We start from the raw sequence: 22703 nt of genomic DNA on the forward strand, positions 1-22703 counted from the left end.
TTCCATTTTGATGCTTTTCATTGAGTTGCCTGGGTTGAGGTCGGGTACTAAAGGTTCCTGCCTGGTAATTCAACACTCAAGTCTAATCTTTCCTGAGGATAAAATTCATTCATTCATTCATTCTCACAAAGAGTGAAAAAGCTTACTTCCCTATTGCTGTTATTGTATACTTTTCTGCTGTTACAAATGTTTGCCTTGATTTGCCCTCGATGTTTTCCAATTCTAAAAACTTGTGACTTGTTTATGTTTATGTGCACCAAATCCTGTTATCATGTGGCCTAGACAACTTCAAAGATTGGTTTATCTGGTCATTTTAACATTAGTGGGTTTTTACCCCTTTGATGGCTTTGAAATTTCTTCATCACAACTATCAGGAATTTATCAGACTATCATTTACTATTCCATTTACTCATTTTTGTTTTTTAATTAACAAAAATAAAAACATTTTGCTATTTAAATTGAAATTGAAGCCGAAATATGAGTGGGGTATAAACTAGCATTTAAGTCTTTTTTCATGCTTTTCATATGTGGATGCTTTTTTTCTTTCAGAAATAACAGTCATAAATGTTCATAGCTCTTTGAAGAATACGAAGTCTGCAGACCACTGACATGACAAAAGCTTTACTATCATCTTTGGGCTTCAAATCAGCAGGTTTCAGCTGATCTTTGTTACTGGGGATTTCTTCCTTCAATCTTCTTTTCATCTAGAAAAAAAAAGGCTCAACAGGCTTTAAATCTGGTGACTGGCTTGGCTGTCACTGATAAAGCGTTGGCTGCACAGGCAATGTGCTTAATGCCACTGTATTTTTGGAAGGCCTGTTAAATGAGACAGGGGAATTGCTTCATGCATAGACAAACTAAATGTTTGTGTATACTTTTGAAATGATTCTATTATAGCAGGGATGGACAATTAATTTTCCCAAGGGTCCACAGGAGAAACTGGGACTGTCGTGGAGGACTTCACCAACAAGCTTATAAAGAGATCAAATTAATACTAAGCAGAACTGAGTTCAGCTTGTTAAAATCAATTGCCCATCCCTGTTTTACTGCCACACAGAACATGCCCATAACATTTTATTAGCTCCTTCATATTTGATGAGGTTTGAATCACATGTATTCTTCAGTCTTTCTTTCACTTTCACTTTGAGAAATTTTGGTTTCATTAGTTCATTAAACATTTGCTCCAAACATGCATAATTCCAATCTAGTGGTATGCCATAAGAGGTATGAATCTCTGTTATTCCCTACAGTAAGTTTTCTTTGAACTGCAGATTGTGATGCTATCCACTCTCAAACTGTTGGTGATATCAGTGATGGTTAAGGGTTGTTGTTTGTTTTTTTTACAGCTCTCCAGATTTTTCTGTTATCAGCTGCAGTTTTTCTCCGTAGAGGGACCTGCCCTGTGTTCACTTGTTTTGTTTTGTTTTCTATAAAATTGTCCACAATGCTGTGCTAAATAGATCAATTTCCTCTGCTATCATTCCCAGTGACTGTTATTCCTCCTTATCAAAGAGGTGTCTTTTTTTGTCCTAGTCAGTTTTCCAGGTCTTTATGTCTAAGCCCTATAGAGCCACTAAATCCATTTTCAACTGAAGAAAAGCCTGAGAAAAAAAGACTGGATAGCCACTACACTTCTGTGCACTACAAACAAAGAAAATGCAAAAAATGAAACATCTCACAATCATTACTGGCATAACTTAACTAACTTAACTAACTAATAACTAACTGCTGTACAACTGAAAGTGGAGCAATGAATGCACTTTTTTCTGTGAAACAGTAAAGTACACAAACGAATTATCATAGTTGCTGTTTTTATCCAAATATTTCAGTTAAAATATAACAGAAGCATAATATTTTTCTTAACATACTTTTAGAGTATGTATTTCCCTTCCACCCTCCTTTCGTGGTATTTTATATTGTGAAACTGGGTTACTGGCTATTTGTGATAATGCATTATTTACTGTAACAGGCTAAGCCACACTAATTATTTCCATTATTTAATTTCTCCACAATTGAGGCTTTTGAAAAAGAATGATGTAAGTAGTGCAGTACAGACAAGAACAATAACATGTATGCAGTCCTGTTATAAATAGAAATGAGTAAAAACAGCAACCACTGATATTAACCTACCATTGCATCATATTTGCTTAAGTAAACTCTAAATACTTTAAACACTGATTAGGTGAGAAATAAAAAAGACAACACAGGGATATTTATCTGCTCTAGCTGGTGTGAATGTCCTCAAAAATGTGAACTGGGATACACCAGTCTGAAATGGGTTTGTATATTTTTTCCTGTACAATCCAGGTGTTTGGTACAGAAGGGAGCAGGTTACAGAAAGGCAACATAGCTGTGACTCACAGAGCAAATAAGAGAATGTAAACACTCAGTGACTCGTTTAATTAATCTATGAACTCATCTTAATTAAATTATGTGTATGGTTTCTTTATATAATACAATGTGATGACGCAAATGCCGACCATATTACGTTATGGTTGGCTTACAACAACGTGATGTGTGACAAATACAAGGTAAAAACCAAGACTCTTTAACCCTACACTAAAAGGGATCAAAACATTTTGGAGGAATAATGTTCCATCCATCCAGCAGAGTTTCAGAGACTTTCAGAATCAGTGCCAATGTGTGTTCGGGCTATTCTTGCAGCAGGCAGTGGTCAAACAATAAGTGCTGATACTCTATCAGGACTTCAATTTGGTTCTTATTTCATTTTAAAATTGTGTTGAAGACAATTCCTAAGCCATAATGCTTTTGTGAAACCACTACAAACCTTAAAATCCACCTTTATGTCAGATTTTTTTTTTGTGTTACTATTAGGAAAAGAGGGGAAAATGTTTTTTACCACAACATTTACAGCTCTCCTTTTTTCATGGTCTGATCACCAACTATGAGATTTGCATTCACACACGTACACACACATACACTTCTCTCTCTCTCTCTCTCTCTCTCTCTCTCTCTCCCTATGAGCTGTTGCTATAGAGACCCTAATAAAATTGTTAAACCCACTGAGATGTTTTTCCTTGCTCTGGTTTGAGTGACAAGAGCTACTGACAGAACACACATACCACTGGCCGCTGAGCAAGGCACTATAGCTAGTGTCATGTTTTTTTCATCATAATAAACAATTACAAAAGAAGAATGCACAACTGTACAGTAGCTGATGGTGTACAACAACTGTCAACCACAGTGGAAAGATTCATATCAGCAGAAAAGGCTACCATGGTGATTTACTATAATAGGCTTCATTTTATTTCTGTGGGAATGGTGGGATCAATGTGGTCTTGCCAAAGAATGAACAAGGAAGAAAGAGGCTCTGTGTTCTAATCTACAATTACCTATGCTCATGCATGTGTCTGGTACTGACAACTACATGCAAGTGCAATACTGTACACGAGGGATGAGATTTCATGGCATAACAGTTTAATTTAAACTCTAATTAATTTGAATTCATGTATAATTATAAGTCAACTGAAAACAAAATTAAATGAAAGTAATCTAAAACTGAACTAAAGAACCCATGGCCTGGTGGGGATTGAATCAGGATTTTTAGAAAGGGACAAACATAAAGGAAAAGTGCTGACAGGCAAAGTGAGAAAATGCATGTAAAATAGCACATAACAGCAGTATGTGCTCTATGACCACAGTCATAGAGCACAAACGGCACCCCTTTATAACCTCTGATCATTATCATTATACTGGTGCTTTCTTTACATGAAACATGCTTACAATGTATGGTCCTAATTGCATGAGCTCTTAAAAATGAGAAGATTATCTAAGATACTTGACTTGACCCACTCAAGTCAGCATAAGAGAAAGCAATCTGCAAGACACAAGTGTTCATCAATTTATTCGTTGCAAGTAGTGGAGGCTGACAAGCAGATGGTTTATCAATTCCAGTAGAGTGGGCTGATCAATAGACACCAGACATGAGGACTGAAACTGGAACGTTATGTTTCAGCCTGATCAGTTGAGGCACCAGATGAACCAAATGTGTTGTTCAAAAGCTTGCCAAGCATCAGAGGTTAAGATCAAATTAACCTGCCTGCCACGTAGCAGTGCAGCTTCTGGGAATACATTAAGAGAGTTCTGGCTCCTTAATCATATGTGCAGACATTATTAAGACAAACCAAACCCACTGTAGCCAGTGAGCCAGATTTGACTTTTTAAAACCACTGATGTATGATTCTTGTGTGAAAAAAAAAGTGTTTACAGGGGAGGTGACTGTATTCTGAAAGTGATGTTTTAATAAACAAACTTACTTTGACTTCTTCTTGTAGTTTTCCAAATCGAACTGTGCCACTGAGAATCCTGCTGATGAATCTCTGCTTTTCTTGCTGAAGAGATGATGCCTAGGGAGGCAGACAGGGAAGATGGCGGGTTACTGAGCTAAAAAAGGAACACAGAGGGAGGGTTAAACACACAATTGGATAAAGGAAGTGAGGGATTATGGGAGAATTGGATAAAGGAAATGAATGAAAGACGTCAAACTGTTGCCAATTTACAGAAATCCTGTGCAGCCAAATGGGTGAGGCACAAAAGCTGTCTAACTTCAGGACAGTATAACCAATCTGCAGACTTGTACTAGGTTGGATAAGGATGGATAAGAAAATACTCACTCATTATTACCTACTAAGTAACTGTGTGAATCAAGATTTCATAAAAAGTCAAAGTCAGCTAAGGCTCCCCCATGCCAGTCATTCTCAGATTATTGGTCATGACTCTTTAGAACTCCAAAAACACAAAAAGTAACCGTGAGTCTTCTTTAACTCTGCAATAATCATAGTGCTTTATAGGCAACTATGTATAAATTTAAAAAAAAATAAAATGTTTTCAGCATTTAAAACATTTCTACTGCTTACATAACATACATAATCACAATGCTTAAAAAAAACCCAGATAATATATACCCAGTTATATAATGCCAGAGGTGGAAAATCAGACAGTTCGGTTCCTGTACGCCTTACACACTTTTTGGTCTGATTTATACAATTGCTTTGACTGAAAAAACCTTTACGTTATCTTCTCTGTGCGTGTACCTTGTCTGAATAATGAAAGTATACAACAGAGATATACACAGAGATATGCATACATGTGAGGATCATTTGTGAGGATCATTTTAACAATAGAAGACTGGAAAACTGCTGCCTGTCTGTGGGGTCACAATTTTGGGTAAAAAATATGGAAACATGGATCCATCCTGTCTTGTATCAAAAACAAGGTGCCAGTGGTGGAGGTGCTATAATGGTATGGGGGATATTTTCTTGACACACTTTGGGGTTCCTCAGTACATCACTGGGCATAATTTAAATTCCGCACCCTGCACAAGTATTGTCGCTGACCATGTTCATCATCTCTCATCACCACACTGTACCCAGCTTCTCATGGCTGCTTCTAGCAAAATAATGCATCATGTCACAAAGTTCCAATAATCTCAAACTGTTTTTTTAACATGACACTGAATCAAATGCACACTTTTGTCACCTATCCTCAGGGGCACCTCCTCCAAAAAAATTTCTTAGGGGCGGCTATATGGGAGCCACTAAAAATACTGGGCTGGCACTCCAAAAACAGAATTTCCAGTTTTATTACACTGTTATCAAATACTACTTGAAAAATATGGCAAAAAAGAGAGAAAGAATAGTATTATATGGCTAGTTAATTTTCTGCTATTAAATTATTAAATTTGCTATCTCTGAAAACAGGTGCATGTGAAAACCAAATAAGATTTTGGAATCATTAATAATTCAGTTTTAATTGATCAGTTGACTGATTATCTGGAAGTCCTAACCATCAATTTAATGATTCTCAGCAGAGCTGAGGAGAAGGAGCTTAAGATTCTTTCTCCTAGAATGGAGTTAATTTTAAGAGCAAACTTGTTCAGGAAATACAAATAAGCATTAGATAATGTCAGTGAATGTGAGTGTGAGTGGTTGCCTGTCTATGTTGGCCCTGAGATGTACCAGTAATCTATCCAGGGACTGGTCCCAGGTTTTCTGCAACCTTATGACATTATTACCAACAAATTTTGAGGGGTAGCCAGTCTGATTTGCATCTGCCAGCAGTTTTTGGGTGCCTATTAGTTTTTCTGTGACTATTTTTAAAATCCAAAATCCTACCTGCCTCCAGACCTGTTGCAACCCTTATGAAATACCTTTACACCTTAACTACTGAATTTTGTTGTCATTTCGGATCAATTGTCTGTAAACAGCAACCAAAGCTGGCATTACTACAAACAGCTTAATTAGTAAGTGAATGAATTGATACTTAATATTCAGTATATTTAGACCTTTTTTTTTTATCAAAGGAAAGTTTCAAGACCCTCATGTTTGTGCATCTATTCAGTGTCACATGTGGTACAAAATCTTTTTACAGTAGCATCAGTAGTACCATGTGTAATAGTTGGTCTCTCTCCTGGGAAATGTGTTCTGCCACAGAAATGACAGCTCCCAGGTAGTGCCGTGTCTTTTCCTCCTTTAACACACACTCTTCCTTTTGTTGCTTCAACATACTCATTCTTCTTTCAGCCTTCCTAATTGATGGAAAGATAGGCGAGTGAGGAAGGGAATTGATTAAAGAGTATTAAAAGAGGACCAAAAACACAGAAAAGAGAGAAAGAGAAAGTATGGGGGCACGAGAATGGAGTGCGAAAGGGAGGTTTGGTGAAAACATGGTAAAGAAAAATAAGCAGGGGTTAAGAAAAGGGAAAGCAGCAGATAGAAGGGTTGAATAAGAAGAAGGACAATAGGTTAGCTGGATGATACTTGAGATCATGCCATCTGCATAAGGTGGGGGGAAATGTTGGTTATTAAACACCTTTTGACAGACTTCACACTTCATATTGAAAGAGTTCACATTAATCTCAGCACAAATCTACTGGGAAACGAAGGCTCCAGACCAGAACATATTTAAGTACAGCTGCAATCCCTTGCAATCCCTACAGTTAATTAATTATAATTATACTAGGTGTCAAAACATTAGACAAACAGGACAAAAGAATGAATCACCAGCTACAATGTTGGACAGAAATCTAGAAAAGAAAAAAATAAATTAATAATAATTAAATTAATAAAGTGATTATATGAAAATAGAAAGTTCTCCTGTCTCCCACCAGACGAGCTTGTTGGCACTGATCCTCACATAGGATATGAACCACATTTTCCCACATGAAAGTCATGTGCATAACACTTACTAAGTGGACTTCTTCCATATTACTTTATATAGGTTGGATTTTTTTTATTTAAAAAAACCTTAACACAGAGCTCAGTGGATGTGCAGGAGTCTAGCACATTATTAGACTGCTTCAATTTCAAGTTATCATGAGTGTTTGTTTTTTTAAAAGCAAGCTGTCCCAATTATAAACAATAAATAGTTTACACTGATTTTACTCTTGTTAAACATCCATGTACCAGTTTTTATGGCAGTTTGTTTCTCAACATATCCAGATGCTGCATATTCTTTGCACAAAAGTATTTTAATATATTGAAAATGGAATTGGTTCCACATGCTGTTATAGTAATCATAACATTCTTTTGTTTTAATGGCTCAAGCAATGCTGAAAACCTTCCAAGAACTGTGTCTCACTGCTGTATACCAGGTTTCATGTATGTGATAACAGCAAACAAAGAACACTAAATATTTACTACCTGTTGGATTGCCTGGAGAGCTCCAGCTCAGCCTCCATTGCCCTTGTTTTTGCAGTTAGCTGGGCTTTGTCCAGAGCTAGAATCCTGTTCTCCTCCTGGAGGTTAGATACTCTCAGAAGCAGTTTGTCAATTTCACCCTTACTTCTGCTCTCATGCTGCTCCAGTTGTCTGAGAGTGAAGAGAAGAGTTCATAGAATTATGTCACAGCACGTGTCACAATCTGCAATTAAAACTCCAAAATATAGCCTACTGATATTTGTTTTAAATGTAATAGTCCTGTTATTTCATGCTTATGCAATTTATTTTTGATTCATTTGTGTAAACATGAGTTGTATTTTAAATCCCAGGGGCTATGACAATACCTGACCACGTACATTTATTCATTAAATCCCATTTGACTTTTCTGTTGCACTTAAAACTGCAGTGCTTCAGGTGCTACTCTTGTTGTAGTTCTTGTTTTGTCTACTTATCTGTGCTACAAATCAACTGAAATAATAATAAACAAAGCTTTCTCAACACCCTTACCCAACATAGAGCAAGAATGGTCAAGGCTTGTGAAGATAAATTGTTCAGTCTACAGTTTCTTGTTTTCTCTTTGAAATAACAGAGCAGCTTTAATACTTAAGTATTCAGTTTTGTTTAATAACGTGAGATTAGAAGGGTACCTTCTCAGTTTTCCAGCAATGCTGCAGTGTTCGTCCCAGGTGACTGCATCCTTTAGGCGGGCCTGCAGAACTTGAAGCTCCTTCTTATTTTTCTGCACCTCCCTCCTGCTTTCTTCCAGGTCCCCTTCCAAACGCTGGTTTTCCACTTCTAATAACATCAGTTTCTTAGACACTTTTGCCACTAAAGAAACAAGAAAGAGATAAGAAAAAAAAGAGAGTATTAAACAGAAGAAAATGAATAAAAAGGAAAATAAAAAAACGAAATAGGGAAGCGAGCCCAGTAAATGTACATTAGGCTAAATGCCTTTAGTGCTCAAAATGTATTTTCATGTTTTCTTGTATGTATTCTCCTTGTATGTCACTTGAGTCTTTTTGAGTAATCTTTTCTGAATTTAATATGTTTACAAAAAAGGCCGTGAAATTGCGAGTGTGTACGTTTTTAAGTTGCATATTCTTGAGGTGGGGCTCACCCGAAATGGAAAATGAAGATCTGTTAACGTTGTGAAAGACTTTTAAAAAGTGATCTTTCCCTATGTTTAACAATGGGTCTTTGTGTTTCTTTGTTGGCTAGATCACGGGGCCAACAGAAAGGAAAGTATGTATTATGAAACCAAAAATAATATGGAAAAAACCTTAGGTATCACCCAGTAGGTGAAAACAACTCAAAATGAAGTTTAATGGTATCCTATTTATAAAAATGCGTTGAGCATCAACACGTATGACTACTACTCAATAAATCACATCCATATTAGACTGAGACACATGACGAGATGTATATTCTTAGGGCGGGGCTCATTCTGGCAACGATTTGTTACATTGTTAATGTTGTGAAAGGCTCTTTTAAACAAGCTGTTGCTTTTTTTAAGCTTTTCCTATGTCTAACAATGCATCTTTGTGTTAGCTAGGTCAAAGAGCCAACAAAAATGAAAGTTTGCATTATATACCTGAATCCAAAAAGAAACATCTACTGCGTTAACGTTCGAATCTACGACCTTCAAAGGGACACGGCCAACACCAAAAGTAGACATTTAGACTTTTTCTGCGTATTCTGTGTTATATTCTGTATTTCCTCATTTATCCCTATCAAAAAAGACCTAAAAGCATTTTTTTAAACAAAAAAAACAGACGTAATTCTGAAATGCATGCATCATTTTAAAGATTTTAGTGTAAATGCTTGTGGAAGAATTTATTTCATCTTTTTAATTTTTTTTTAGGTCTTTCAGTGTTTCAGAAAATACCTTCAGTGTTATGTCTGCTGTGAGTGGCCTTGGCCTCAGCATGCTGCTCCTCGAGTTGATTGATGAGATCCTGGTTCTCCTGCAAAACCAGAACGGCCTGTTGTTGAATTTGATAACTGCAGAAAGAAAGAAAGCAGGAGAGTGAGATATTATCAATGCTAAATCAGCACATCACAAAACTTGCTAATTTAACAAACAGACACAAAAATACTATAAATAGCTTTGCTACATGCTACATTAGCCTTTACAGAGATTAAGCTATCTTTCCAAGAAACAAATCTTACATAAATTCTGTAATCCTTGTAAGATAACATATACTTTTCTACTCCTGCAAGTTAGTCTTTCTAAGAAGAAACATATTAACAACTTGATGAGTCTACTGAATACAAATAAATGAGTTAATATGATTGCCTACAAGTGTTGGCCTTTGAATGAATTGGACATCTAGTATCATGAAGTATTTATACTTTTCACAAGAGCACTTGAAATAAAGACTAAGTCTATACGTATACAAATGTACTGAGCATCAACATGTATTCCTAGTACTTAAGTAATCCCTTATATATTAGATTGAGATACATGAAGAGGTTAACAACTCTAAAATCCCTGATAGTTTACATAAAGGCAGTGCAATTATCTAACTTCTCAGAGTTAGTTTCAGTCAGTGTCAGCAGCATTCTATGCTAGAATGATTATGAAAGACAGAATACCAGCAGCAGGGGTGTACCAAAGGAAACAAAGGTTTAGCTTCTTTCATTTTCTTAATTGCATCTATCATCTAGCAATGGATAAAGAAAAAAGACATTTAATTTTCATTACAAGATCAGATGAATGAATGATGACGGCAAATCAAGTTCATACAGTGTTGAAATAACCCACATACACAAAGCCGTGCATTTTTTCTTACCAGTCTTTCTGATTGACCGCTCCAGTCTTGGTAATTTCATCATGGAGTTTCTCATTTTCTTTAATGACTTCCTCTAATTGAAAATGCAACTTTTTCATGTTTTCCTGTAGCAGACAAATACACAAAAACTAATGATTTCAAGGCCATAAAGAAAAACAAAAAATAAATGCATCTTCTGCTCTACTACCACCTCTAAGCCAAGGCTTAAAGGTCCCCCTGGGGAGATACCATCCTTCACTGAGACTGCCTGAGCACACCAGCTGTCCTGTTAGTGTTATACCCACTAAGTCTGGTCTCACCTCGCCCTGTGAAACTGTTCCAAGTCCTTTTATGCTGGAACTGGATCGCCTCAGGACACAGAAACCTGCTCAATCGCAACCTTTTGCAGCATATTAAACAGAATGTTTTTACTTTTTACTTGTTTATTAATTCCAAAGGAAGGATGTATTATATAGCTACCTTTAAAAGACCCAAATATTTATTAAAAAGACAATAATTACCACTAGAACAAAATATGATTTTATTTTGACTTCTGTTGTTTGCATGACTAAATGTTTACCTCATCTAATAAGATCCTGGGAGCACCTTGACTAATGCATTCTATCTACTGAGTGTACTGCAGGTTTTCAACCCATGAACCACATAAATACAAGTTGGCACATCAAATAGTACTTAACAACCCCCACCTCTGAAATAACCTCACCAATTCTCCAAAAAGAAAATATGAAAGATGATTCATTAAAACTCACACAAATTTCACCACTTTACCTCAGTGGTTTGCAGAATGGCATCTTTCTCATTCATTCTGTCTTCATAAGCCAGCAGTAGAGGAGATAAATACTTCATGTCGACCTACATAAAAGGGACAAAGAGAAATAGTTTAAACTAGACATAACATGAGTGCCATGAATCTTTTGCCTTGCTAGAGATTACGCCACACAGGAAAAGTTTGTTTTCAATCAGACAGTGACAGTAATAATACCTGGTGCAAATGGGCTTTATGATCTTGTTAGGGTGGACAGATACTGGACAATGTGGCATTCAGATATACTCATTTAAAAGAAAATGCCCAGTCTCTTACCTGTGCAAATTTTAGTGAGCTTTGGTTGTGATTAACCGTGCTACCAGACCAACTGTCAGCAGACTGAAAATCTGCAATTTCACATTTTTCTTCAATTTCATGGGATACTGAAAAAATCAACCATAGTAATCGATTGACCAGTCAATTTATTTTACGAAATGACTTGCCTATTAGATTAGCCAGCGACACTATATGTATTGATTAGTGACATCAGATTATTAACTTGCTAAAAGGTCAGCCTACAGTCAAGCCAGAAATGTACTGTAGTGTTATATATTTATACTTACCAGCCATGGAGGAGGAGACCCCGTGTTTGGTAAGCCACTGACTTTGGAGTGCTAGATGAGTAAGGAGTGACATAGAAAGAAAGAAAATGAAGTTGGGCTTTTATCCCATCACTACAGTTTAGTCCTTTACATGGATAAGTTGAATATATCAAAATGGGCCAATAGAGTGTTGGAATCTAGTGTAGCATCAATAACTACACAAGAGTAGTTACTCTGACTAAGAGCTAAGCTGCTCCAATAGAGGAATGGAACACCATTCTTCCAAAGATGTCCCTTTATTTGGTGTTTTAAAGATGGACCTGTTTCCATGACACTCTAAAATTTAATTTAGGTGTTCATTTGGCTCATACACATCAAATCATTGAGTGTTACCTCATGCCCTTTGAATGGTGGCAATGTCTTGCTGGAAGAACACTCATCAGTTAGGACATGTTATAGGATAAAGATAATCAATCAGAGCAACTTTGTATTGATCTGTACTGATCCTATGAACTTCTAACTTACCAGCAAAATGCCTCCTACAGCAAAAAAGAGGAGACCCACTCAAGGTTTGCTATAGATAATTTAATATGGAAGCAGATCCTTTTAACTGAACCAATTAAACTGATTATGACTCATCCAATCTCTTATAACTGTGTTACTTCACTGTAAAATGCATTTTCCTTTATCTCTTTCTTTCCAGCCACACTTCACTTGTTAGTAATGAGCCTTTGCAGAGACATGCAGCCACAGAGGCAGTGATGAGAGCAGGAGATCCCCTGGTGTGAAAACACAGCATGAGGTAGTCATGATTAAAACCAAAGGCTGGCTTTCTCCTGCAGCGCTAAACCTACAATAATCTGGACAGACTGTACCAGAGAGACCGCCACAGACAGTAACAAAAAACTCTTTTGGTTCAACAAATCAGAGGGAAGGACTGACAAAAATAAAACCTTACTTCACTCAGCAGGGTTTTGGATCAAAGGTGGATGTGTATCTTAAAAGCTCAGTTATGAAGCTTTGAAAATAAGGAGATGTACTGCCATTAGATTTTCTACAGAATCTAAGAAAATAAGTCTAAGAGTAAATGAAGATAATACAGGAGAACACTGTTAGAGTGAATTGTTAAATGTTGTCATTTTTATGCTTACCATCTCTACATTGTTTTAACTCTGTTAAGAAAGGAATTCTTTTATCCCCCTCCCCAACCTCTCGAGGTTCTGGGGGGGATGTAGTGTTTTTTTGCAGATACATCCTATCTGGAAGATCTGTTTCTTGTGATGTTGCTTCCTGCTTTTATGACCCTTTTGGTCAGCAGGAGGCCACACACACACACATTCTCACATGCATACAGATGTTTACACATACACACGCATAGTGCCTTGTCGTTGTAACCATTTGGGGGTTTTACGTGGGTGGTGCTTTTGCTGTGATGTGTATTATATGAACTGTTTTCCCAATAAAAGGGGTCATTTTGTGGCAGATAACAATGAGGCCTCCCTTGAAAGTAAATCGATCGATCGCTGACTGTCTTGTTTTCTTCATGATGAATAAGTCTCTAAACCAGCGGGGCTTGTGGAAACACAGACCCAACAAACACATATACCTGATTTAAGTTAAATTTGGTAAGGTAGGAGTGAGACAGACTGAATTTTTTTCTCTGTACAACTCCCTAATAGGAACAGCTGTTCGTAACTGAGCTGATTGGTAATATTCACAATACAATTTCTCAAATTTCTTTCAAGCAAACCCTGAGGTTGCATTGCATCTTATTCATGAAAAGTTTAAACTGACCCATATATATATTTTTTTTAGAAATACCTATAGTTCATTAATTCTCAATTAGCCCCTTATCCTTCACTGAAGTAGTCTCTTGTCATATTCATGTCTTGAGCTTGTTATACCTCTTCTTTGGACAGTGGTCTGAACCGCGCCTGGTAGTGGCTCAGCTCCACATTCAGACGGTGAACTGTCAGTTTGAGGGCATCGTTTTCATCAACCAGCTCCTGAGCATGTTGCCTCAAATTCTGCAGCTCTGCTTGGCTGCCTGCAAACAAAGCATATCAGGTTACAAATAATTTTCCAGATTAATAAGTAGTTTTAAGCCAGTTTCCACATGCCAAAGCATTGAATTAAAGCAAAAAATGTGAAATGTGAGGGCTTGTGATTTTTACAAAATCAGGACAATAATTTGTATCTTTCAGGAGTGTGCAACTATGCAACACTACAATGCAACACAGCCCATTCAGGTCATTCCTCAACATGGGTTTTGACTCTACAGTACATGTGGTCTGCCTAAAGATCAGCAAAGTGCTTTCATGTTTCTTTTCATTACTCCCTCTTCTTCTCTTCATGCTGAGGACATGCTGTGGAGTCCAACGATCAGTGCCATTTCTACCCTTAGCACTATCTCCAGCTCCCTCTTTTGACACTTGTAAATTCCTCCACCCGCTGTAACTCTCTGCTTACTTTTCCTTTCTGCCTCATTTGCATCTGTTTTACTTCCACTGTTACTTCTATATACTTTCCCTACTTCCCTTCATTCAATTTCTCCACATTGTTCCTCTGTACAGTATCTCTCCAGCGGTTCCTCTACTCTACCTGCAGAGGACCTCTGGTTTGAGAAGGCTTTGCTGTCACTAATCTCCCGTTCCAGGCGCTGCAGTCTCTCCTCTAGTAGCTTTTCTTTGTCTACCATCCTTGTGTTCTTTTCCCGACGGTCCCTCACTACCTTCTTCCGCAGTTCACTGTATGTATTGCTGGGTTCTGGAGGAAGCTCACGGAGGTCTTTGGGGCTTTTGGCTTGGCTTGCTTGCATGGGGTGACCAGCAGTGAAAATGGTCGGTGTTGCTGAAACAGGCAACAAAAATACTTTTCAAAAATAGAATAAAATGTATAAATGAACAGAAAGTATGTACTGTATTGAAAATACAAATTTAGTGCTGCTTTTTGTTACAGCAGAGATAGAAAACATGGACACAAACAGCAAAAAATCCTAAAACTGTAACATAACTATATGAGTTATGTTACTATCATTTATCTAGTAACATATCTAGGCATCTAGGCAGCAGGCAGCCTGCTATAACCATTTCAAAATACATTTCTCATTTGAGGTGGGAACTCTTGTTACATGAATAAAAAAAACAACAAAACAGCAATGTCATGGAGAGAATGATGTAGAGAAGAAATAGTACTTTTACATGGCATGTTGCATTTCACATCGAGTTCTGCTAAAGCCATTTATCAGAACACAATGTGCACTGATGACCACAAATATCATTATAGAACATTATCTACAATACTATGTTAAATATACATACATAAAATGCATGCAACTTAAAATATTTCATTGTTAACATGTTTATTTCACCTGACCAATTGAATGGTTTGTTTTTACTCTGATATTTTTTTTTACAGTTAATATTAACATTAACATGTTAACTTACAGATATTGGAATGCCTTCACCCTTTATTGGGTAGATTACAGGACATGAAGAGAAAGGCAAACAGTGGGGTGACCCTTTAATGCTTAATATACATACATTTATTAATTTTTAAATTAAAAATCTATATGTAAAAATGCCAAGCAGACACACACAGGCTACTTTAGTATTTACACCTACTTGGAACATCATCTTTCCAATTTTCAAGAGTCTTCCTCACAGACATTTTCTTCTCTTTGGGTTCTGGGGATTGGCCACTGGTCTCCTCAGTGAAATCTGTGTGATGTGAACAAATTCATTGAATGAATTCAAAACCGAGAGGAGCGCTGATTTCTAAGGGTTTTATTATAGTAAAATCCCTTTTTACCACAATCAGCTAATGGTTATGTAAAAATGTAATTTCTGCAAAGCCTGAAAGTGTTACCTTGCGAATCAGACAGATATTATGTCTGCACTTTAGTTATTAAGGTAGGAGCATTTTAGGAACAGACAGAACAGTTTAATTTACCACCACCAAAAGCCTGAGGGTAGCACTGCTAATAACAATTCTAACGAGGCTTTCCATTTAGCTCTAATGATATGAGGTTACCTTATGGCTGTTATGAAACTAAATGTCAGTTGAATAAGAGCTGTACTTTTCTAACATAGAGTCAAGAGTGTGGTGTACCGGTAATTTGGCTATGTGATGGAGAAGATTTTAATATCAGGTTGCATGGCTTTAATTGTTTTACTAGTGCTTTTCATAGAAAAGACTCCAAAAGCCAATAGTCTTGAATTTCTATTACACGTTGTTTTGGAAGAGCACCAACAATACACAAAAGCAATAACAGAACTTTATGTTTAGTTACATGTTGTTGGAGAGATTTTCAGATTTGCTGTTCATAATTAGAGTCATTCCAATTACTCGATAGACCTATTACTGTCAATGTTACCACCTGTCTTTCACATCAGTGATCACAACCAGCTGTTTTATATCAGCTAAAATGTTTGAAATTTGTGGGCATGTGCGTTTGCTATTTGCTACCTATATACAAAAATCTGTTTATAAAAATACACACAGTTTTGTTTTCAAGCATTTATGTGTTGGATGTGTGAAAATGTACTAGAAGAAAGCTAACTGGAAATCAGTGCTGATTTCTGATCTTTTTCAGTGGGCTCTACAATATACAGGCCATATTTTAAATACATAGGTCAATTTTTACCACAGATCAATTCTTTCATGAGCATTGTCCTTCGTATTATCATTATCATTATTACTACTACTACGATGTTCTTCTCCTTATGAAATATGTTAACCCATCTGTCATTATTGTAAAATCAGTACCTGGTGAAGACTCTCTTCTGCCAGAAGTCTGAGTTGGCAGGGGTGTAGAGGACTTGAAGACAGACTGTCAAAATAAATAAAGAGGGAGTCAGTATAGTAAGTCTTTTCAAACAAATATATAAATCCCTGCAGCCTGGAGGAGTTTATTTATGGTCTTTGCCAAAACGTATCCGATAATATCTTATCAGTGTATTTATTAAATTGTACCGTTTGAAAGAGCCTACAAAACAACATGAATGAATTACATTTGTCAGTTCAGTGTAGAGAAGACATATAGCTGAAACAGAATTATGAGGAAAAATTGGAAGACAATTTATTTTTAACACCTCAACCATGATAAAAATTCAATAAATTCCACAATTGTTGATGGAAAAAAATATACTGCATTTCTATATTTAGAAACAAGCACAATGTCCTCACAGTGACCTTTACTCTCACCCTGAGTCATAAAAAAAGCAGAAAGTGAAGACCATCCTGTAGATTTATGTGGGTTCGGGCTGATGTTTTTTTGGACCTAGAGGTGGTACACCATTGTGTAAAACTACTATATCATATGAGTCACCATACTAGGTCTGTTGGCCTTAGATTATGACACAATAGATCCATGATGTCCTACATCACTTTGACTTGTGGCTGTCATAACTGAGAGATTCAGACACTGCCATAGCCTGGAAAGATAGTTGACAGGGAGAGACCATTGGGACCTTTACAGGTTAGCTATCCAAGTAGAAGAACAACAACATAATATAACATTTTCTCAGGGATCTATAAAAGGAGACATTTGGCATAGTGCCACGGACCGAATTAAGAAGAGAACTCACAAGGCAATTTTACAGATAAACTGTACACCACAGAATAGAATTAACTGTGTGCAGATAAAGCAAGACTGTGAAAAACTTCCCATTACTAATGTACTGTGATCAGTGACTACCATAAATCACAATAACAGCTTTTTAAGGCAATTTTCAGGCAATTTGCAGAAGTGCAAGAACTCACCACCTGGATTGTAAGAGCACCACAGACAAACACGGTAACATTTTGTAGTGGAGAAAAAAGGGGGGATTCAGGATTTAACCATGTAGATACATAAATTAAATGCCAAATGTACAACAGAGAAAACTGTTTGATAGAAGGAAACAAAAACAAAAAAACCACCAACATTTACTAAGAAAAACTGAAAGGATATCTGCAGATGCTATAAGCCAAGTCCGTATATATGGCTACTGAGCTGAATCACAGCTGATAGTTTTAGTGACAACCATAGCACAGCATTAAAAAGAAACAAAGTATCGATTCTGAGTACAACTGTGCCTCCTACTGGATCAGACTGGGATTACAATACCAAAATACCACAGACTCAAGGAAAACCTATTTAGGAGTAGTAACACTCATTAAATACATGCCAACACTCCAACCTCCCATTAAATAAACCTCATGGGCTGACCCTTTAGATGCACAAAATAATAAGTAATTACCAGTCAACTGTTACATGGTGACCAGCCAAGACTGAAAATTGCTGTCATAATTGGCATCATGTTGGAGATTTATAAATGTCTCAGTGAGAATGACTGTAGTGATCCTGAAGGTGAACTAAATGGAGTTTAAAGTGAGGTTTTGGATACATTTTGAAGATTGTTTAAATGTGTTTTGACAACACTTAATGTTGAAATATTTAAACATTTCCAAATTACAGAGCTGGGAAAATTGGGCAAAATTTGCATGTAAAAAATAAATAAATAAATAAATAAATCCAATCTAAGAACTCTTATTCAGCTGTTACAGATTAAGACAGACGTCAGATAACTGATGAATAAATATATCGAAATAATTATTGTAATATATGTAGAGATATCGGCTGGATTTTAGTTTGATCATCTTTAGAAAAATATGAATGAGTAATCAACAAAATAACCAAAATAATAAATAAAAATAAAGCTTACTTATTTCTTTCATCACTCACCATTTAAAGATAAATGTCATATTTTGCATTGGCACACATATTCATAACTACTCTGCGTTAAAATGGAGGCTCTGCTCTATTTAACCTGTTGCCATAGTGAATCATGACATCTGATGATGGCTTTTTTTTTTATTACACAGACATATTTAGCTCTGCAAATATTCTCAGCGGTGGCTGAACTTATTCTGATTAGATGCTCTGGAACCGAGAAGTTTCCCATTTTAGGATGAATCAAGATTAAAGTTATTCTGAGAGTTCTTGTCTTCTGGAAGAGACACCTGGAACTGCCTCACCTAAATGTAACACATGCCACTATTAGGGTTACACCTAATAAATACACAGCCACCCATTTAGCCTCTAGTCTTATAACCACTAATCACCTCTTACAGGTATTTTATGCGATCTGTATTAGAAGCATGGAACAATCTACTGAGAAACCTTCATGCACATAATACAAGCTCTTTCTGCAGCTCCTCACCTTAGTTTTTAGTGGCAGAGCATAGACAGATTCGGTGAGTGAAGAATTCTGCCTTCGGTCCAGAGTGTGGTAGACATGTTCCTCCCCATCCTCTTCATCCACCACTTCCTGTTCCTTGTCTTCCAACTCCCCCTCTGACTGGTCAGGAGAGGACAGACGTGGCCGGCTAACCAAATCTTCTGACCATCTGTCTCTGAGGAAGTTAAGCATGTAAGATAACAGCAGAAGACAATTAGATGTATCTTAGTAGAGGCACAAACTAATACAGCCACTTTTATGAACAGTTTTTTTCTCTTAAAACTCCTGCCAGAGAAAATGAATTTTATTTTTCTGACACACTGGTGATGACACAAATCTTGACATAATACTGTTGCCTTTCCCATATGATGGCTACCTTGTGTAAAGTGCTGTGCTGATGTTTGGCTCAGATGTGAAGGATTCTGATTGACCACTCTCGGATAAAGACATCAGCCGGGCAGGAGGTATGGCCCATGTCTGTCCAGTGAGTGAGGATGATAAAATGGCTGCTGCTAAAGCTGACCTGTAGATAGAAACACATACTTTATGAGACACTATGTGTAACAGAAAAGTAAATGAAATGCATGGAAAGCATCGCATGCAAATTTGAAGTCACTCTACAATTTTTGACTTTATTTATAGAGTTTGGATGATGACAATTATCAATAAATGCATCATTTATGACAACAACAACGGCACAAGCAGAGCAGATCATTAACCAAAGCCAGTGCTCTAGTTTTCAATTTAATTAAAATGACTTGGACCTGCACTAAAATTTAATGTTTTTTTCTTTACACATGATCTATTGCTACACAAAGTCTCATGATATTTTGCTTGTTAACGTTCTTTGTAATAACAGATAGAAAAACAAATAAAGCCCAGCTTGCGGAAGGACAGAACATAACCTCAAATACGGTGGAAATAATCAACATTTCGATAAACAGCCTCTAACAAGCTCATAGCAAACATGAAAGTGTGGATTAAATGACAGTTTAGTAGAAACATGAAACATGAAAGGCTGTTGGAGGTTATGGGCGATAAACAGAAAGTGTTAGGTACCTGGGTCTCTCAGGTGAAGGGTTTGGGCTGCGAGGGGGAGGGGTACGAGGTACGGCTGGTTTGGGAGCAATGGAGGCGGCAGGGATCAAACCATGAGCTATATGCTTCTACGCAACACAGAGAGAAGAGTTAGAGGGACATACAGACACAACGCTTCAGGAGGGTTTATATAAGATGACACAAAATTGAGGGGGGGGGACAAACAAAAACAAAACAACACAGATGTTGTGCAGGGTGAACAGCAGGGGAAGGGTAAAGGGATTTATTACAGAATCACAGTATGACCACCTGACGACCAGTGATGAGCGTAATGAAGGCACAACAGCACCAATATTTATCCTCAAATTTTACTAAGTAATGCTAGAGCAATCGCTAGTGCACAAAAAACCCTCAATTCACCATTTATACAAACTCTAGCTTAAAAAATAGGCAATACCACCAATTAAATACTCATTACCAAGAGTTAGCGGCAGTATTTTTGAAAACAAAGAACTCCTACTATTATTAATTAACCATAAGTAAAGCCTTAAAAAACACAAAAATAATAAGACAAACTACAAAAGGTTAATATCTATCATAAAAGAATGGAAACTTACAAACTCCTTGTCTTTCTCCCTCCTAAAGCTAAATCTTAACATACTGGAAATACGTTTTACAGTTGCCGTCTACTATATAGGTTAATGTTATTTAATGCTTTTGCGAAGTATTCTTTCAATAAAACAGTTTTACAATTAAATCAGAAATTATAATTCTCCGAGAAAGGAAAATGCGTAAGCTAACTAAATTCAACAAGGATGGCTGCTTGCAGTTTCCTTGTATCTAGACGCTTCACAACAAGAAGGAACCGTGCTCCAAACGTAACGCTGATTGGCTAAGTTTGAAGGCAAAAGCCAATCAGAGACTGCTTTGATCCACCTAGCAACGACTTGCTTACCAACTCGCAGCCTGGCCAACAGGGGACGATGTTGGCCCATTTAAATAACACCGTTTGTCCCCGAAAAAACTTTTCTTTTTCTTCTTTCACTGCTGGTGACTTTTAATTTGAAGAACAGGGCCCTATTTCAGGAAGCCGGTTTAGAAAACTCAGAGTGAAAAACGATACTCAGGGTTGAGTAACCCCGAACTGTCCAACTCGGAATATTCGGTTTCAGAAAGGCTGATAACAATTAGTTCAGTCAACGCGGAGTTGCTTTAACCCCAAGTTAAACGCGCACACGAGGATACATAAAGCCCTGATTAGTGGAGCACAGATTAAGCGAGTCACCATGGAGACGGAGGGAAAGAAGGCGCGGTCAATGTATTTTACAGCGCTTGAGCCACACCACTGTGCCAGCCTCTCTCTTCACATGTTGCCTCCTGTGAGATTCCTGACACCCCTCCCCCACCCATCACCTTCACTCAATACCAGGTTGAGATGCAAATGAGGAGACTTCACTCAGGCAAGTCTGCTGGACCAGACGGAGTGAGTCCCCTTGTCCTCAAGGCCTGTGCCCCCCAGCTGTGTGGAGTCTTTCATAAACTGTTTATGCTGAGTCTGAGTCTGCAGAGGGTCCCGGTGATGTGGAAGACATCATGCCTCGTCCCTGTACCAAAGACGCCTCGTCCCAGTGGCCCCCAGGATTACAGGCCCGTGGCACTGACCTCCCACATCATGAAGACCCTGGAAAGGCTCATCCTGGACCAGCTGCGACCCATAGTAAGACCACATCTGGATCCCCTTCAGTTCGCTTATCAGCCTCGTCTCGGAACAGAGGACGCCATCATCTACCTGCTCAATCGTGTCTACACCCATCTGGACCAGCCGGCGAGCACTGTGAGGGTCATGTTTTTTGACTTTTCCAGTGCTTTCAACACCATCAGGCCGACCCTCCTGGGTGATAAGTTAGCAGCGATGCAGGTGGATGCTTCTCTGGTGTCCTGGATTGTTGATTACCTGACAGGAAGACCACAATATGTACGTCTCCCACAGTGTGTGTCTGACAAGGTGATTAGCAACACAGGGGCACCACAGGGGACTGTCCTCTCCCCCTTCCTCTTCACCCTCTACACCACAGACTTCAGCCACTGCACAGAGACCGCCATCTTCAGAAGTTTTCTGATGACTCTGCGGTGGTTGGATGCATCAGCAGGGATGATGAGACAGAGTACCGGGCTGTGGTCGACTCCTTTGTCACGTGGTGTGAGCAGAATCATCTGCAGCTCAACGTGGCAAAGACCAAGGAACTGATCGTGGACTTCAGGAAGACCAGGAAACACTTGACCCCTGTTTCAATCCAGGGGGTCAGTGTTGACATTGTGGAGGACTATAAATACCTTGGAGTACACATTGACAATAAACTGGACTGGGCTAAAAACACCACAGCACTTTACAGGAAGGGCCAGAGTCGTCTCTATTTTTTGAGGCGACTGAGGTCCTTCAACATCTGCCAGAAAATGCTGAGGATTTTCTATGAGTCTGTGGTGGCCAGTGCGATCCTCTATGCTGTTGCATGCTGGGGGAGCAGGCTGAGGGTCGCAGATGCCAACAGACTTAATAAACTGATCCGTAAGGCCAGCAATGTTGTGGGGATGGAGCTGGACTCCCTCAAGGTGGTGTCGGAGAG

General features: G+C 37.9%; 1 protein-coding gene across 4 annotated transcripts in view; it reads right to left on the reverse strand.

Annotated features, from left to right (window-relative positions):
- The window catches only part of cep89 (centrosomal protein 89), a 56043-nt gene extending 34928 nt beyond the window's left edge, over positions 1-21115 (reverse strand). The window contains exons 1-16 of one of the 4 annotated variants that reach the window (XM_026175324.1): positions 21035-21115; positions 20101-20207; positions 19418-19564; positions 19024-19216; positions 16586-16649; positions 15442-15537; positions 14420-14668; positions 13723-13865; positions 11840-11890; positions 11240-11323; positions 10472-10575; positions 9565-9680; positions 8327-8507; positions 7662-7829; positions 6406-6547; positions 4278-4367 (exon numbers count right to left, since the gene is read on the reverse strand). In XM_026175324.1, coding sequence (XP_026031109.1) covers positions 4278-4367; positions 6406-6547; positions 7662-7829; positions 8327-8507; positions 9565-9680; positions 10472-10575; positions 11240-11323; positions 11840-11890; positions 13723-13865; positions 14420-14668; positions 15442-15537; positions 16586-16649; positions 19024-19216; positions 19418-19491 — 1755 coding nt within the window. In that variant the 5' untranslated portion in view covers positions 19492-19564; positions 20101-20207; positions 21035-21115. Of the gene's footprint in view, positions 1-4277; positions 4405-6405; positions 6548-7661; positions 7830-8326; positions 8508-9564; positions 9681-10471; positions 10576-11239; positions 11324-11839; positions 11891-13722; positions 13866-14419; positions 14669-15441; positions 15538-16585; positions 16650-19023; positions 19217-19417; positions 19565-20100; positions 20208-20696; positions 20927-21034 lie in introns of those variants that run through there. The other 3 variants (XM_026175299.1, XM_026175308.1, XM_026175316.1) reach the window with 3 other exon arrangements.
- Between the last annotated feature and the right edge of the window lie 1588 nt (positions 21116-22703).

Source organism: Astatotilapia calliptera, chromosome 1 (genome assembly GCF_900246225.1).
Source record: "Astatotilapia calliptera chromosome 1, fAstCal1.2, whole genome shotgun sequence".
Taxonomy (NCBI): Eukaryota; Metazoa; Chordata; class Actinopteri; order Cichliformes; family Cichlidae; genus Astatotilapia; species Astatotilapia calliptera.